At 32.8% G+C, this 20,336-nt stretch overlaps 1 protein-coding gene across 2 annotated transcripts in view; it reads left to right on the top strand.

The window, feature by feature from the left end:
* LOC119066370 (thrombospondin type-1 domain-containing protein 4) overlaps positions 1 to 20,336 on the top strand; it is a 41,473-nt gene that overhangs the window by 359 nt on the left and 20,778 nt on the right. For both annotated transcript variants that reach the window (XM_037168795.1, XM_037168794.1), the window contains exons 2-4: positions 1,482 to 2,096; positions 16,213 to 16,282; positions 19,085 to 19,587. In XM_037168795.1, coding sequence (XP_037024690.1) covers positions 2,083 to 2,096; positions 16,213 to 16,282; positions 19,085 to 19,587 — 587 coding nt within the window. In that variant the 5' untranslated portion in view covers positions 1,482 to 2,082. The remainder of the gene's footprint in view (positions 1 to 1,481; positions 2,097 to 16,212; positions 16,283 to 19,084; positions 19,588 to 20,336) is intronic.

Here is a 20,336-nt window from a genome sequence, read left to right as displayed (position 1 = left end):
CATTTAAATGTAATTTCAAGCCAAAAGTGATAAATCGATTTTATTAAACGATCAATTATGTGTTTCATATTTGGATTGTAATTACTGACTTAATTTGATTACAAATTTTAAATTATATTTTCAACGGAACATATATAGAACCGACACATTTACATACTACAGATATTGCACTCCAATGCTGAAAACATTGATGGAGATCAGCAATTTAATTACAATCATTTCGAATTTAAGTCCTTTTAGGGACTTGTCGATGTAGAGGATTGCAGACATAATATTTAGATAAATGAAGTGTTTTTCATTCGTAATTTTCTGTTCTGTAACTTTTAACGGACCACAAGACACCAGTATTATGATCAAATCTGTTATTTCATTTGATCCAAGTATTTTCGACGGAAATTATTCATGCAAAATCTTTTACTTCTTTAGTTTTCACACACATTTTGCAATAAGAGATCGTAACAGACATAGCTCATCGCTTACATGATGTATCGACGCTGTTGATATCAGTCTGAAAATTGCGGCTTACTGGTTTCCAAAAATTTCAAATAATGCTCGGAACAGGTCGAGTTCAGGTCATGTAAAATTAAGATTTTTTTTAAAATTAAGATTTAGAACAGGTACAGTTGAGGTCATACGATATTAATAGCCGTATATAGGCAGACCCAAGCAATAGATCAAAATTAGTATGTTTTTTCTGAGCATCACTGGGTCTCTTATGTAATCGGTGCTACAGTAGTGAACGCATTCAAATTTAAATCTGGAAATAAGTGAACTTCAGGTTTATATGACGTTGACCTGACCCGAGATTTAACCTTGAATACATTTACTTCTGTATCACCACCGATATTTAGAACGGAAAGCCATTGATGTCGACTATAAAATATTTGCATCACCTGAATTTGACCTGTTCCAAGTATTATTTGATATTCAATTTCGAACAATTGTTCATGTCCCTTTTTGCCTTTGGTTATGACCCAAATCTGTTGTATTCATCTGCATGTATTGGGTTGAGTATGCCAACAAATTAAGACGAAAAGTTCTTATTGAGGGATTATCAATTTAGCACTCGGATCTGATAATTTGTGTTTATCATTTCCATCATTTGTCCAGTTATGATTTGAGGACAGTAAAGTGCACTTCACAGCACCGATCTGCTTGGTACACTTTTTCTGTAAATGAGAACTTCTGTGCAAGAACTAATGTCCTATAAAAGCCTAACATTTATTTTGTGCAATATTGGGACTAGACAAAGGATCGTTAGATCGGGAAAAGTTTGATTTCAATTATAGGTTGAGAAAGGAACTTAAATTGAGAAATTGTTGCAATAATCGTTCGAACCAACAATCGTTTTTTTATGACCAAAATTGTTTCCATTGATTGAATTCAGCATATCAATCGACCCACTTACATAAACAGTGTTACCGAAAATCTAGTACATGTGAAACACATTTTTGATACTCAAAAAAAATATTTTTTTTTAGCAACCGCGACCGTTTAAATCATAAACAATTGTGCATTCAATAAACAAACAAAACCACATACAATTTCAAATGGTATTTAGTCACAGATCAATGAATTTCAATGTAACTGCTTATGGAATCAAATTCGATCTAAATAATAAAGGAGCGCCAGTCTAAATAGAAAATTTATTTGAAATCATTTGCTAAAAAGATTTGATTGTCATCCATCATCGTCACATTAGGATACGATTTAAAAAAAAAACCTAAATGCAAAGAGGAAAACTGTTCTACTTTCCGGATGAAATATAAATGTGAAAATTTTTGTATTTAAATAAAAATCTAAATGGATATTGTTGTTGCTGGTTAAAAGTCGATGATAGTATCGTATAGTGTGTGCTTCTAGTTGACTATACTATAAATCCATTTATCAAACATTGTTTCGTAATGAAGAACAGTCATCTATATTTCGGTTTCGATTTATTCTACCATTCGAAGCGTCAGACATGTGAATCAACATAATACGCGAATGTAAAGTTCTTATGAATTTTTGGTCATAAAACATATTCTAATGAGATACACTTGTACTTGAGTTGAAAATATTCCGAAAAAATAAGGAGGAACAATGCGGCTTATGTGGTAAGTACATATTTGATAGCCTTCAGACTCATTTAACTTTAATCTTATTTGCATCTTTTAAAGTAAAATAAAAGTCCCTCGGGACCTTATAATCTTGACTAATCTAACATAAATTATAGTTTATCGTTAGGTACACTCAGACGTCATTCACACTTGATGTGTCGCGCTATTTCTATTTATTTGATTATAACTAGCCCTAATAAAAATTCCTCCAAATTAAAAATAGAATTCTCTAGTCTTGAGGAATATTTTAATGAAAATTTTACAACCTTACATCAATTATGAAGCTATTAAAGCTATAAAATTTGAACTTTGTGGCGATTTACTATTTTTGTGTCATGTTGTGGCATGACTTCTGAAACCATACTCGTAATGAGAAAGGAATGGAACGATGAGGTATTCTATCTCTGTTCTCTGTATGTAAGTTGTCAGTCAATTCAGTTTGATATCCACTAATTGCAATGGGGGATTCAAGTTTTGACAAGTTAAAGTTATTTTTAATCGACGTAAAACATTATTGTTAGCAAAAAATCATTCTACCTGCCTCCAAAATGCACCGATTTTTTTTTATAAGTTCGTCTCAACATCGAAATGTAAAAATTATGAATTGGCGGTCCCATATTTTTGTTTTTAGATATTGATTGATAATTTGGCCAAACAGCTAGTCTTTGACAGAGCACCTTACCCTTACGTATACATTCATCACGGCTAGAAACGGCTCCAGGCAAGTGTTAGTCGGCTGACAAAATTGGGTCGATTTAGGTTAGTTTTATGTAAACCAAATTAATTTTGTGAAAACAAATTTGTGCATTTTCGAGGCGTACAGTAAAACAATTGTTTGCTTAGCATAATGTTCTGGATCTGGATCAATTTCAATATTTTATCGTTACGACGAGGCTCCTGCATTCGGCGGTATGAAAATGCACTTGAAGGAACAAATAATAATTTTTTACATGCTTTTGTTTTCCCTAGAGTCGAAAGTGGCTTATTTTACACCTAGAGAAAACAAGAGAATTGGTTAAGGCTCACGGCAGAGTAAAATAAACCAGGCAGGAGCGGTTCATTTTCGAAACGTCAAATAAGGGACCTGATACACTGGATGAAAATGAACTCAAATGAACACTGACATAAATTGAAAATTTTTGTTCGCAAAAAATACAGGGCTACTAGATTATTCAGGTCCCTAGTCAAATCAGCGCTCCTGCCTGGTTAACTTTACTCTGTCGTGTTTAGGCTTCAGAAGCATGTAAAATCCATTACAAAACTCGGGATAAAAATGAAAAGCCACGTTTTCGTTTGATTGTTGACCTCGGCTTCGCCTCGGATCAACACGAAAATTTGACTTTTCAACTTTTTATCACTTGTCATGTAAATAACTATTTTATGATCTATCTTGCATTCGTCTCGTTACAATATCGAAACAATGCGTTGTACGGAAAGCGGTTCTAATTCTTCTTTGTAAACTGTCAGCACGTGATTTTGTTAAGATCGTAAGAAACTACGTTTTTTACACAACAAAATTTGAAGATAGTTTTGTTCAATCTTGGGGACTTAAATATACGAATATTTTGCTCTCGAACTGAATGTTCCAAATAAGATTTTCATGTTTTATGCAAAAAAGAGCCTATTTTTAGAATTCATTTCTTACAAATTCCACAAAATTATTTACAAATTCAAGATTTTGTTCTGGGAATCCTTTAGAATTTAATTACAAAAATAGGCTATGACAGTAAAGACTTCAAAAAATGATACAAGTTTTGCGTACAATTCTAGCGACCCTTTTATCTTAAGCTATATTAGACTATTATTGAAATCGAAAATTTTAACAAAAGAAGAAAAGATTTTTACATGCTACATGCGTCGAAAACTGTCCTTTTCATGTTTCAAGCACTTCTTTCGAAGCCCTCAGTATGTAAAATCCATTACATAAACTCGTGATAAAAACGAAAAGTCACGTTTTCATGTGTTTGTTAACCTCGGCTTCGCCTCGGATCAAAAAATTCACACGAAACATCTACTTTTCATCTTTTTATCCCTAGTTTTGTAAAATACTATTAAATTTTATTAAAAAAAATCTTTCTTACTGCTCTGCTCACGTAAAAATCCCACTTTCGTAACTAAACTGTTACTACTGGTCGTCTCCATTCCTCTGATTTTTCTATCATTTCGTATGCTATTTCAAATGGTTAGGGAGTGAAATCAAGAGGAACCAAAGAGGATAAACGTCGATTTAACACTAAATTATTCTTGCACGCATTAATTTCCTCTCATCTAAATACTTCCATCATACGATTTGTCTTTTTCTTCTAAATTATTCGCGTTGAATGCGGTTAAGCGCTTCGCTTTTATTTCATTATCTCGTTAAATTCGGAAGCATACTGCTAACACGCAAAGATCGATAAAATTTACAAATGTATTAAGTAATCCGAACTAACTTTAAATTGCTCATTACTTTTTTTTTTAAATTCTGCTGGAGTGACTATATGTATGGAATGTACGTATCACATTATAAATTTATGTGTAAGTAACATTTTACATACATTACAATCAAAATCACTGGATTGTTAGTATTACATTTCATAACAACCCAAAAAGATTCATACATGCGTGACGCACAGACGTTACAATATAATACTATGATATTCAAAATACGCCAAAGCGCACAGAGAGCTGTAATAAATAACGTCGAATAGATTTGATTTACATAATGCCTAATAATATTAAATGGTTTTAATTATTAAAGCCGTTACAGTTTGATACATCTTGTTAAAATAATTATTTTCACCCATATGATGAATAGATGAATGTGCAAAAACTAATTTAATTTTCAATTGACAAAAATATTCACGAATTTTTTTTTACATCATACTTTTGGTATGCGATATGTGTGAAGAGTAGATACATTTATAATATGATGATGTATGACCTTGTTGAGTAGTATCTTATTTATTGTGGTACAGATCGAGGGACTAGACGACATATCTAAAGTTTTTTTTTTTCTTTTTCTTCGTTGCTTTCTTTAGCATATTATGTTCGCATGTTCACTGGTAAATAGTACCACACATCATAAATAATAAATTTTTCATCATCACATTGAGGATAGTAGTTTCACAGAAACTAATTGATAGAAATAAAAATGAAAATATTTAAACCTCAGCTCGTAAAATTCAGAAAGACTATATTTTTGACCTTGGTATGTTTACGAAAATAAAAGTATTTGACTACTGACTTCGACTTGTTATGTAGTTGGCTGGTACTTACACTTAGTTATTGCTAATGACTTTGTGAGACCATACAATATATAAAATGTAGACTCGAAATTTCTTCAGTGATACGCTCAAATCCTTTTCGGAAAATTGCGACCAATATTCGATATTACCATCGATAGTATGACCTCATTTGCAGTCGTACATACATGCTGAATCTGTTCTTTGTGCACGATCGTGTATCGTTCAAAAAATATTTATTTTTTTTTTCTCATCAATGCTTATGATGCATAGCGAAGCAGTTTTAACACCATCGAAGTCTTTAACTGAAAGTTAGTTTTATCTCTATGTGATGTGCATTTTGAATTTAACAATTTATTGTAGAATTTGACACCGTATACATTTATAGAATATCAGTAGGTTTAAAGAATAATTTGGCAGCCAGTTAGTTCATAAGTTCGCAGTTTAAACTTTTGGATCATTATGCTAAAACTAATTTATTTTATTGATTCTAATGTCTTTAGGCAACAGTACAATGAATGTACGCTAATTATAGTTCTGTGGTAGAAACTGTATGAGATCTGATGCTAGAAACTTATCATACGTTCTCTTACAGAGTTTTTTCAACATTAATTACACCTCAATACAATAGGTAAAAAATGGCATTTACTACACCAATACTCTCTCTAGCAAACAAATTACTTTTATTAAGGTGGTGAAAGAATCAAGTAGCATTTGGACTTTACATATAAATTACAGCGTAGTCAGTCAAAATGTAAAATAGTGTTTGTAGAATACAAAGAAATAAGGTGTGAATTTGACACATAGATCCGAGAGTTTGTTTGCTAATCCGAGAGTTTGTTTGCTAGAGAGGGATTATTTTGAAAAACATGGACTTTTTAATATGTGCCCAGAAAGGTATTCGATCCTAGAAGCCAAAACCACTTTCAAAAAAACTCTTCGAAGTTTGTGTGGCTGGTGAAAGGTGAGCAAAAACAGAAAAAATGCAATTTTCTTACAAAAATTTCTCGAGATACACAAAACGTACATGGTCGTGTGGGGTATCATTTGAAAGGTAATTTTATGTGCTTTTGGGCCAAATAGGGACCTATGGGGTTTGGATGCATCTACGATGAAATAGAAGTTGAAATGTTTAATTGCCCATATTTCACCGCATATGCATCCTAACCCCATAAGTCACTATTGGGCCCAAAAGCACATAAAATTACCTTTACCACACGACCATGTACGTTTTGTGTATCTCGAAAATTTCTGTAAGAACAGCGTAAGTCTTCGGTTGAAAACTTTAACTGCACATATTTCGGTGTGGATGAATTTTAAACCCAATAAGTTCTATTCGGCTCAATAGTACATGTGATTACCTTTCTAATGACACCCCACATGACCCTGTACGGCTCGTGTAACTGGAGACATTTTTGTAAGAAAATTGCATTTTTTCGGTTTTTGCTCACCTTTCACCTGCCACACAAGCTTCGAAGAATTCTTTACGCATTGGTTATAACGCGAATTCTTCAGGTGATTGGGGAATAAAGTTTATGCGATTTAAATAAGTACGTCGGATTCGTCTTTGAATAGTAAAGAATGATTTCGATTAATTAAAAACAGTTCTTTAGTAATACCTCAAGATAGAAGTGTTTTTACACATTGTGCATTAATGGGCTGCTGAAGCACCAGCACCAGTCGGTGCAACTACACCTTCGCGAGTTATGAATATGGTAACTTTTTGGAGAGGTAAATGTTTTTCCGTGATCGATTCTTCTTCTTCTATCCTGCGTTATGACTTAAAATAGAGTTTTAATAACCAAGGACTTTTAATCATTTTACGTCAGAAACAAGAAATAAATCAAAAAATATGATAGACATTTTCTGAATCCAACGTTGTCACTTATTCAAATCGGAAAACCGATCTTAAAGTTAAAGTAATAACCTAAAGAATTCGCGTCATCACTCTTAATGATACTGTCGATGCCAAAATTTCGTTACAGTGATGTCTTCTTGTCATGCAAAATTCATCTTCGATCAATTAAAATGTCTCACTTCCTTTCCTTCCCAATCCAATCGTTTATACAACATATTCCCTTTCAAATTATAAATGTTGAATTTCGGTTTGAAGCGACGTTCGTATTCCCATGCTTAAAACTGATAAATATTTTTTTTAATGAGATAAAAACTTTTAATAAGACAATTCGTCGTATCCATCATTGATAATTTGTAGTTCTACATTTTTAAGTCCATACTTGTTCAGATTTTTAGTTTAGGTTGTTCCGTATTACGAATAAGTCCAACAGTACGAAGATGCATTGCATCAGTATCTTAGTTATTTGTATACTAACAATCAGTTGTACTCTAGTGGAGACAACAATTTATTCATTTGGTGACTTTGGTGTCAGGCGAAACAACAACGGCCAAACAACATTTTCGTGTGTTAGCAATATTGGAAGTGATTGTACCATTGTCAATGTTACAGCGAAAGACATAAATAATATTGTTCTCGCAAATCAATACAAAACTGGTTCTAATCATCAGTTCGCGACCATTGATAGATTGACGATAATAGATTCATCAATGGATGATATTCTGCCAATTTCATCTAACTACATAAATCTGAACTACCTGAGCTGCGTTGGATGTGGATTGGCCGACATTACAAGACATTCATTTACTCATTCACTGAGCAATTTAGGAACATTGAACATTTCTGTCGGATCATATTCTAGATTGTCGAAAAAATTGTTCGGTGCACTAGCTTCACTGACACACCTAAATGTGAGTCATGGCGTCGTATCTGAAATTGACGACGCTGCATTTTTCAATTTGGACAAATTACAATTTTTGGATCTATCGAACAACAACATCAATAACGTTACTCCGATTGTGTTTGCACCACTTGGCAGTTTATTCCATTTAGACATGTCCTTCAATCACATCGTGCACCTATATGAACGATTCTTTGTCAACAATTTTAAATTAAATTACTTGAATCTGGCTCATAACGATATCAGTACAATAGATGGACAATTATTCGATCACCAATTTGTCCCACAATTTTTTGATCTATCGCACAATAACTTTACCACTCTGGACGCCGTGAACTGCAATGCGGAAGTGCTTTATGTTAACAGCAACAGATTAAAACAAATTTTCGTGACAAACAGCGTGAAAGAATTGTGGGCTAATCAAAATATTATTGAAGATGTGATCTGTGATGAGGAAGGTAGTCAATTGAGACTGGTTAGCCTCACAAACAATTCTCTGTCTAAGTTGGGTTGTGTTAGTTCGCTCAGTCAATTGACCATTGACCAAGCTGTATTTGAACGACAACAATTTGGGAAAATTGAATCAGAGCTCCTTTGCAGCTCTAACACTGCTGACTGAATTACATTTAAAATCTGCAAACATTGGTACATTGGAGTACGGTGCTTTCTCCCATCAAACAGATTTACGATTCCTGGATATTTCGTATAATCAAATGGGAAATTTTGACATGGAGGTACTGCTTGCAGCAAGAGACCTACAATACTTGTACATTGATGGAAACAATATTACCGAATTCTCGTACATCGAACTCAGAAAAACATTTTCCGGCTTGCATACCATCGGTATCGGAGATAATAATTTCAATTGTACTTTTCTGGGGCAGGTAATTAGACAGTTGAACAGCGACAACATTTCGACAACGGTTAATAATGGAAGCAAAGTGACCAATAAGCAAAATCTCAACGGCATTGGGTGTATCAATACTATGATGTTGTTCATGGATTACAAGTCTGACGACAAATAACAACGCAACGAATGCAATCATCCGACAAGTAAAACAATTATCAGAAGACATCAGTGCGATCGAACAACAAAATTACAAAACGAACAATGAAATTCTCATGATTGATGCAAAAATATTGAAAATTGAACTAACGAAATACAATAATGTTTCGTCTGGTATAACCGATCAAATATGGATGCAAATCGTTCAACTCAACAACATTACATTGGAAAAACAACAAATTAGTAATCGCATTCAAATGCAAGAAATTAACGAGTTAAAGTTTGAGATTGCTCAGAGTAATCGTAGGATAATTGACTGTGCATTGAAATTAGAAAAATTAGTTAAAGACATGGCAACTCTGCAGTCTGAACAGTTAAACAAGAACATATTAGTGCATCCGGATTTGGATCTAATGAAAAATGTGAACGTTATTCTTATCACATTGATTGTAGCATTTTGTGTTTACAAAGGGTATACATTTGTGAAGAACGATGTACCTCGATTTATCAGATATAACACAACAAATACTTTGCACACTAACATTGAAATGGACAACAATTTGAATAAGACTTCATTCACGGCAGAGTAAAAGTAAACCTGGCAGGAGCGGTTCATTATTGAAACGTCAAATGAGGGACCTAATGCACTGTATGAAAATGAACTCAAATGAACACTGACATAAGTTGAAAAATTTAATTCGCAAAAAACATAGGGCTACTAGATTATTCAAGTCCCTAGTCAAACAAGCGCTCCTGCCTGGGTTACTTTTACTCTGCCGTGCTTCATTGTAAAAGTTTTCTTTTCTGGAAAGTTTGACAATACACTTTACATAAATGCTTTCTACAATTGAACTCACTGTGATCTATTATGTCACAGATCGTTTAAATAGATTCCACCTACATCCCGATTCAATCAAATTTAATTTAAGAAAAAGTATTGCAATCTATTCCATATAAAATTTGGTAATAAAACATTGAAACCATCAAGATTTGAGTCTTCAATAAAGAATTTCAAATGGATGTGTATCTGCTACACTAATTTCCGAGGCAACAAGTTTTTTTCACGCATCGCTCGCGTATTGCGATGCCTTCTTGGTTTTACCGTTGGATCTAGTACTTCATTTAATTACATAGAGTCTACCTCTATCTAGTTTAATTCAAAAGATTGATTTCGAATCTTTTACTTCATTTTTTTTAAATACGTTTTGCAGGTTGATCAGGTTCATTGTTAATGGAAGCTACTAGGGTCGAATAGACCCGGTCAATAAAGCCACAAAATTTATAAGTAAGAAATGCTAGATTTCTCCATATCGTCTAATCCAATTCCAAATTATCTGGATTTTTTATTTTTAAGCACACATCCATGAACTTTGTCTGATTATTTTATATTATCTGTCTAGAACGATAATCTTGAGCTTATCCCTCTAGGGAGTTTTTGTTTATCTCGATATATCTGTTCTCGACAGATAAAATATGATATGCACCTATTGCCAGACTGTTATTTTGACGTGTAGGCATTATGGCCCACGCCTTCGGCTAGGGCAATAATGTCCTGCACGTCAAAATATCAATCTTGGCAACACGTGCATAATATATATTACCTACTCTTTTCGAATCTTTTCTTTTTTAGCCCCGTACGAAGTACGAAGGGGCTTATAGGATTACGATGCCGTGTGTAATTGATGGAATTCGAAGCAGACGGTAAGGGCAAAGTGTTTGCCTATGTTCATAGATGACGAATCCGCAATAAAAATTTGGGCCGTCTGTCCGTCTGTCCGTCTGTCCGTCTGTCCGTCTGTCCGTCTGTCCGTCTGTCCGTCTGTCCGTCTGTCCGTCTGTCCGTCTGTCCGTCACGTCGATATCTTGAGTAAATCAAATCCGATTTCAAAAATTTTTTTTTCCCTGAAAGATAGTCAAAATAGTGAGGCTAAGTTCGAAGATGGGCATATTCGGGTCGGCCCTTCGTGAGTTAGGGCCACCTAAGTGATTTAAGGTCTTTTGGTGATATTTATGGCAAAATAAACGATGTAAATGTAAATGACACGGCAAATGATAGGTATTGTCAATACCAATCCAGGAAAAAAAAGTTTTTTAAAATCGGGTGAGTGGACCGTGAGTTAGGGCCTTAGAAGTGAAAAGCTACTAGGGCCCTATGTGTATTTTACATAGAACTCAAGTAAATTTCATTCGTTTTTCGTAATTTTTGTGTCATTTGGAAGGTAATCAAAAGCCGAATAGAATGTTGTTGAAAAAAAAATTAAATTTGGGTCCTTGGACTAAGGCCACTACTAGAGCCCTATGTGTATTTTACATTGAACTCAAGTAAATTTCATTCGTTTTTCGTAATTTTTGTGTCATTTGGAAGGTAATCAAAGGCCGAATAGAATGTTGTTGAAAAAAAAATTAAATTTGGGTCCTCGGACTAAGGCCGCTACTAGGGCCCTATGCGTATTTTACATATAACTCGAGCAAATTTCATCCGTTTTTCGTAATTTTTGTTTCATTTGGAAGGTAATCAAAGGCCGAATAAAATGTTGTTGAAAAAAAATAAATTTGGATCCTCGGACTAAGGCCGCTACTAGGGCCCTATGTGTATTTTACATAGAACTCGAGCAAATTTCATCCGTTTTTCGTATTGTTTGTTTCATTTGGAGGGTAATCAAAGGCCGAATAGAATGTAGTTGAAAAAAAAAAAAATTTGGGTCCTCGGACTAAGGCTGGTACTAGGGCCCTATGTGTATTTTACATACAACTCGCGTAAATTTCATCCGTTTGTCTTAATTTTTGTTTAATTTAGAAGGTAATCGAAGGCCGAATAGAATGTAGTTGAAAATAAAAATAAATTTGGGTCCTCGGACTAAGGCCGGTACTAGGGCCCTATGTGTATTTATACTCAATAAATTAAAATTTTAGGGCTATTTGAAATTTTTGTTTCATTTGAAAGGAACGTCGTACGGGGCTTCGTAATTGCGCTATGCGCAATTTCTAAGATGTACACATTCCATAATAATTTTACTTTAACTACATTAACCGGCGCAATAGGTTTACGGTCAAAGTAGGGTGACAGACGCAATAGGGTCACGTACGCAATAGATATACGGGTTTGTACGGGGCTCAGTCGCAGCAAACGCTCCGACTGTTCTGATGGCTCGTTTTCTAGATGACTTAATTTACGCGCCGTTTTGTACTCTCACGTATTTCAACGAATCAGTCAAATTTTAATTTTATCTCCTTCACCTGCATGACATGCGATGATATACAAATTAATTTAATTTTGACATAATGTTTACTGCTTATCAGAAAAAATAAGAGCGAAAAAGGAAATAAAGAATTTCATGTATGTTCACCCGAAAGGAATTCAAATAAAGATGAATGTAACATCTTCATGACACTCGTTTTTATTCGAATATAACATTGTTTCTTTCTCTTACGTATGCAAAAGGTGAAGAGCGGTTTTACGATTTACCAGGATTTTCGCATGCATAAAAAGTGGATTACTTGCGCCTTCTTCAAAAAATATTAATTAAATAAGATATGCAACAGTCATGAAGTTAGATGCATTTATACAAATTATTCTTGGTAAATCGAATAGAGATTTTTGATTTTGAGCAATTTCACTTCAGTTATTGAGATTTTTAAAATTACTCGACAACAGCAACTGTTAATTTGCAACGATACTTTTAATATACACCACCCCAGGATAGACCTCTTTTTTTCACTGGACGACACACATCATGTTCAAACCTCCTCGATACAATAGTCAATTTAAACTTTAGATGGACTTTATTTTGACGAGTGTGAGCAAAGCAATATTTACATGACTGTAACACGTAAATCGATGATACTTCGTTGAATAGTAAGTGGTCTACCAGAAAATATTTCATACGAAATCTATCACTTCAATGCTTTTATCATAAATTTCGCTATATAAATGAATAGTAGTCAGAGATTATCGCTTGTTCTTGTCGTTGTTTTCGATAGCAGATGATTAGCCTTTCCTACATCTTATCACTCTGATTCCCATCAGCAATCCCTATGTCTCTGTCGTTGTATTCATCTGTTTCGCTTATAGCCGCGAGTTTTCTTTCGATTCTTCATTTTGATACAAGCTCGTTCATCAGGGTCAGCTAAAATTTATTTTAATCATAACACTTCCATGTGTACTTACTAGACTCTCTTATCGTAGAACTTTATCAATTATTACAGCATTACGCAATGAAAGTAATGAAGAAAAAAAAATCCGTTCGATTCAATTTACAACCATATATATATGAGCAATGAGCATGTAAGTGTTCCCAAAAGATGTACCAATTTTAAGAATTGATAATATTGTTCGAGTATTAATAAATTCGGATTATACAGAGAGTTCTTACTATGCGTTTTATGTTGTATTTTGAAAGTATTAAAAACATTTTATGAATTTTATGAACAACAAATTTCATATCGAAAAATTTGTGAATTTTTAATGTTACGAAATTTCCGTTTTTAAATTCATATCATTTGCATTTGGAATTTGGATATAATATCTTTCGGATCATTTCAACCAACCACAGAAAAAAATGAGCTCTCTAATAAAATGGTATTATTTAGAATTATTGAATAAGGTCGTAAAGATAAAAGTATATAGGAAAGTGACAAATCATGTCGATCCAATATAATGCCCAAAGATCAATTTCTATGAGAACATTCGGTTTGTAGGATCGGATTTTCTCAGCGATTGTCGAATGTTGTAAAGCACATACACATTTGATGATCTCTCTGGGTTGCATAAAACAAAATAAAGTCATAAACACCGCATAATCATCAAAATATTTCTTTTATGTTTCCATTTATTTATAACTTTGAATTAAATTTATATGTGATATCTCCAGTATAATGATGAATGTGTACGATAATTAATAAAAGCTTAAATTAATTTTATGGTTTCTTATTCGAAAAAATTAACCCACGTGCTGTATGTGAGTTATTTCGTTGCTTTTTTTCTGGTTTCGTTTTCTGATGGTGTACATCACCACAGCAGAAGATAAATGATACGTTCTAATATTTAATTAATTTATAGAAGAAAAAGCAACAGAACACTAAAATTAATTATTGGATTTTATTCGTTCAATTAATTGGTTCACTGAATGCACAAGGAAAAATAATAATTTGCGAATGATGTTGCGATTTCATAACCAATTTTATTCAATTTAAACCGTTTCCGAATAATGAAAACGTTTTTCGGCTTCGCTGAACTAGTTCAAGGAATTTATTATTTACTGGCAGCAACATTGTTAATGTTTCACTAAAAATACCAAGGAATTTTCAAGACTTAACCTTTCGCCATTTTATTATTTATAGACATAGACAATAGACATAGCCATATTTTATGGACATTTATTCATAAGTACAATCATTTTTTTTAGAAATGATACTAGTTGAAGTACTAGAATTACTTGTTGAACCCTGTGGTGGATATCATGAGTAAAAGCAAGAGAGAAAAATAAACCAGGGACTATTTTTGTAATTTTTTTAAAAAGAATTTCCAGGAAATTTTGAAAAATTGAAGAAAATTGTAAGAAAATTAGAGAAATTTTTTGGAAACCGTTTTCTCGAAATAGTCCCTGGGGAGAGGATACTACAAAATTTTTCGTTTTTACCGCAAATGTATGGAAAAAATTATAGAAAATCTTTTGTCAGTCAAAAGAAAATTCTTCAAAATTCATGGAAGAAAATCCTTAAATTCATAGAAGATTCTCAAGAGAATCAAAGAGAATAAAATAATAAATCTGTCTCATACGGCTATTCATCTGTTATCGATAACGACGAGAAAAATAATGACAAACACTGGGTAATATGGTCCTTTATATGGTAAAGTGCATGTTAATAAAACTGAAGTACACGATTTGAAATCATCAGCTTAAAAATACTTTGATCGATGGAAGTAATAGACCCGATAGTAATAGTGGTCATATGCTTGCCGTCTGTAACAGGTTAAAAATTGATTTTTTTAAATTGAAAATCTAACTTGAAATTCCATCCAGAATCAGTCAAAAATCCTCTGAAAGTCCTTGATAAACGATAGGAAAGTCCAAGAAAATCCTCAGATGATTGTTGTTTTTGAAAATACTTTGTCAAGGAAATTTACAAGGATCTAACCCTCCGAGAAAATAAAAAAATGAGACCATATGCAATTCATTTTATTTTATCGTCCCTTTTCTTAAAGTATGTCGAAAACGTTGAAAATTAAAAATAAGGACGGGACGTACGGACTTTCCTCAGTGTACTTAGTAGTATACTTAATAGATCTTTTCAAAATTGACAAACGTATCGTCCTAACAATAATTGAAGCTATTATTTCGTTTGAAGGATCGTATTAATACTGTGGTACGTCTTGTCCTTCATAAATTTTAAAAAACATGTTGCTATGTAAGAAAGTGCTATCCTACGGCTTGTTTTTATCGTCGTTTACGATAACAAATGCTTTAGAATTTAATAGTCTCGAGCATTGATTTTTTGTTTAATTTCTGCCTAAGAAAACCTTTCACTCACCCCAAAAAAAATGTAATTTTTTCTCCATTCCCTTCTTTATCCTCTACTTTCTACAATCATACTGATAAAAAAGAGAAATTACTTCTACCTTCTAAGTGTAACTTAAGGTCCACTACTTAACATCAAATCGTTGAATTGATTTAAATTATGAGTTTTATACGATAAATGCGCTTTATTCCACATGGAGACATTGAATAACTCATTTAAAACTCATAATTTAAATCAATTTTAATTATTTAAAAAAAAATTGAATTTAGAAGGGAAAGAGTTTTCTTTCTTTCTCGCAGATCACATAGACTCTCTGCATATATATAACATGAACTAAATAATTTTTAAATTCATATCGCTTTTTGATTGGTATTTGAATGGATTTTAAAATTGAATATTTGACATTCTTTATTAGATTAATCAGCTTGTTATACCTTTTAATAACTTCACTTAGACATCAGTTTCATTCCCCTCGTAATACGTTGAATAGTTTCAATTTTAAAGATTAAATTCGAAATTGTATCCGGTACATTGCTTACCAGTGAGTCTACATAGTAATAAGAACTCACAAACTTTAACGCATTCTAATCCTATTTCTGTTGTTGCAGGCTTTTTGGCATCATCCTGATTCAAGTCATCGTTGTACGTTCAGAATATGCAATACGCGATCGTATAAAAGTAAGTGTTTGGTAAAATTAGAGTGTTTCTAAATGATAAACGAGTGAAAAGACTGCATGACTTTCTATGTCATCATCATCCAAAGACTGAGTCTGCCACTCCAATTAAAATATGAGCAAACTATTCACCATACCTTCAATGACATCATTTATCATGAAAAAAATTTACAATTTTCAAAACTCTTCACAAAACATGTTCTTTTCACGATAAAATATGTGGAACTTTATTAAGCATGCCACATTAGAATACTTTAGACTTTGTTATTTTTTCGGTATTGTTCAGACCTTATCGACTAGAACGAACTCTTAGTTCAAACAGAGCGATAAGTATTTGATTATTGTTGTTGTGTTTTAGGTGTATGTTTTTAGTTTGCTATTAATATTAATGTAATTCTATTTTATTAAGTCAATAATGATTATAATTAAATTTAAATATGTGTGAAAATGGCAGTTAAAATTGTTGAATTATTGCGAAAAAATAAGAGGAAAAAAATAGTGTGGGTAGTCGTAAAAAGGTGTAATGAGAAATGTTGACTTAGTTCGTATAGAAGCGAAATATTCTTAAAATTTTTTGAAATAGTCGGAGAGGCGATGTAGGAACGCAAACGTTTACGTTTTACGAAGACCACAGAAAATCAATAGTTGGATTTTTAAGTTGATTGGATTTTAGGTAGCGCAGCAGAAGTTCACAGACACAGAAGTCGTCAAGTCAATAAAATTAGTACAGTCATAGTACATCATTGTCCGGACATATACCAGTAGTCGGGCACCTATTGTTCTTTCATTGATACACTTTTTTATGAAACAACAATAAGTGTCCGACTACTGGCACATGTCCAAGGTCTTGGACGGCACCCTGCGCTCTCTAAAAATTTCCTCATTTTATTGATCTTATTGAGGCTTACTCAATGATTATTATTAAAGTAAATGAAGCGTTTGGTGAGATTCAACATTTAGATCTAACGATATGGTTTCTACGAAAAGGCTTTTTGTAAAATGTAGAAATATTAGTGAAAACGATGACTCTACGACTTTCTCTTCCTACTATTGTTTTAAATGAACATATTTCCGATTTCCTCTTTATTTGATGCTGAAGTTCCCACTGTTAAGCGCAAGCGTATCGCGATATGATTGTCTATTACTTAATTAATGTTTCGATGTTACACACAAATTCTTGTACTTCATTTGCTTTAGCATTCATTTTACTATAATACCAAATTAGTCGTAAGTCATCGTTTACTTTTGTTGTTCCTGTCGATAACAAATGCTTAGCCGTTTCTTAATCATTTTTTTACTGTGTTCCATCACATTTACGGGAATTTAATTATCAGCAAAGTATTCTAACATTTTAGAAAACCAACGAATATCATTCCAATTTGTTGTAACTTATTGAAATAGGATGTCATTTTTATACGGGTCCTTCTGCACGACAGAAAGATGTCTAACAAAAAGCGTAACATTTACTTCTAAAATATGCAGGCAGATCTTAAAATTTTATCTTCTCTACCGCTGCAATTACAGAGAATGCAATATCTTGAAGAGAGGATCTATCGAAATAAAAAGAAAATGGGAAACTAACATGTTTGTAGATCTTGTTAAGTGTGAATGGGACATACTACACACAAAAAACACAAAGTCAAATTTGTTTTCGGTACAACTACTGCATGTGAAGGAGGTTTAATATTCTTGGATAACCATTTACGATTCGGAAAAGAGTAAATATTTGAATAAAAAATTAAAAGAACGTTGTATTCACATTATTGTTCTTTTTTTTCGTTATAAATGGTATAAACGCAGACCCATTTTTATATCTACGAGTGTTAGACAAATAAATTATAAATTTATAAGGAAAAAAAACTTTATTTGAATAATTTCTTATACCTCTATCTTATTATGTGATTTTAAAAGTGATTACGCTTTTTCTTTCCTACTTCTATAGCTATTCAACAGACAAAGATAAAGACCACCATTTGTGTAATGTAGCAACCTTTTATCCATACAGATGGATATAATGTGCATATAACTCGCTATCTTCATAAAATATGGTTGCATTCGTTTGTAATTACGCATGATGAAATATAGACCAAATAATAAAAACAAATCCAAAATAGAGAAAAAAAAATTCCAGCAAAATTTCGATCAGTATTCATCTCATGTATTATCCAATAATAATGCACAGAAACTTTACGAAAAAAACACAATTAGAAACGATTTTTTTTTCACTCATAGATAAGAATGTAAAATGATGTATGTGAAATGTGTTATTGATGCGGTTCATTTGAATGCTTTCGCATTGACATTTAAGATGACGATGTACTCATATATCACCCGAACTTGAAACGAAATGACTCTGAGAACAGGATATACCTTTCAAATAGTTACTGAAAAAAGATGAGAAAATTTGCATCTATATGTTTTTGTATAAATGCAAATATGAAATCAATGCTGTGATGTCGTCATCACTTTGCATGTCCTCAATCGCTTCATTTAATTATTCTTTAAAATGAAATTTAACCTTTAGAAGCGGAATAGTGTCACAGATAAAATTTTCAAATCTATTACTTCTTTTGGTCAAAGCCTTTTCCAAGGTTCACACCCTTTTCAATAATTGTATCTACGAAATCTAGTACTTCCTTAGTTCTTACACATTTTTTCTATATAAAACGTGATAAAACTGGATTAGTTGTTTTAACTTTGTTCTTATTGTCGTTAACAGCTGAACCAGCTGTCTGTAACAGGCCCTCATCTATCTGTACATTTGTTTTATCGTAATTGAACCCAAATCAATCTCTATTTCTTGCAGTTACACAAAGCATGGCTGGAGAGACGAGCAATGATGAAGGCTCAGGACGGAGCGCACAACAACAACACACAAAAATTATATTATTTTAATAAACTTCTATCCAATCTAAAACTAAATTCATCAATATCCAGCACGAATTTTCTGAAAAAACACAAAAAATTTCGCGCCCAACAAAATGAAGTCATCATAGGCAATGATTCCTTGGCGGATAGTTTTACACAGAACTCGACGATAGCTCAATCAGCAATATCGGATGCATCCGAATACACTACAAATTATCCCATAACGACCCCATTCGAACTAACGTCGCCTGCAATTAATTCGGTGGATACAACATTAGTGATTCCGCCCACACTGAATGGCACCAAACAAGACAAGCCGAAAAAAGACAGACCCATGAAGTCCAGACGGAAGCAAGTTATTTGGGGCGCATGGCATCCGTGGAGTGAATGTTCTCGGAGCTGTGGCAGCGGAGTGATGTCACAACGTAGAGATTGTATAAGGTATGATTAAATGAATTGAACCGAATATATATGTAGGTCATGGTCGTATTACGAATACGAGTAAGTCTTTACGATACATGAAATATAAATTTGAACACCGAATCGAATGCCATAATACTCATTTGTTTGTCCATATAGTGTTTATATCGTAATATGCTTAGCAAGATGCTGGGTTAAATTACCGCTTTATATCAAAATCGAGAAAAAAAAATTATTTTAAATTTAAACGTACGAACATTACCAACGAAAATTGTTATGATTCCTTCACTCAAAATTGCTATATCTGTTATCACAAACAATAAATTACAATTTAAAGTAAATTAGTGTCAGAATTAATTGTAGAGTGACATTTTTATGGGATGATGATAATTAAATACTGGTTAAAGGAAAGATCATCGTGTGTGGCATGTCAAAGGTTAGAATGGTGTTGGTTTAATCTTAACATTGGTTTGGAAGATTTTTTTTTTCTTAAATCGAGAACGCGGGTAAATGGGTTATTAATTTGTGGCCTCGCGAAATGATTGATGAGTTTGCAAAATATTTCATTTTTTTTTTAATTTGTTAAAGAAATGGTCGAATTTATGCGGAATAGATTAGAATAAATGGTGAGTCACGGAAATACTAGGATGGTAGGATGGTAGGGACAAAGGAAGAATCTGTATTTTATCCAACAAAAAGAGAAGATGACAAACAACATTACGCAATACAATTTAAAAAAAAATGTTTCTAACTTTATCCATTCAAAATTT

Source organism: Bradysia coprophila, chromosome IV (assembly GCF_014529535.1).
Source record: "Bradysia coprophila strain Holo2 chromosome IV, BU_Bcop_v1, whole genome shotgun sequence".
NCBI lineage: Eukaryota > Metazoa > Arthropoda > Insecta > Diptera > Sciaridae > Bradysia > Bradysia coprophila.
The sequence above is the reverse complement of the archived record's forward strand: the minus strand, read 5'-3'. Positions and strand labels throughout refer to the sequence as shown.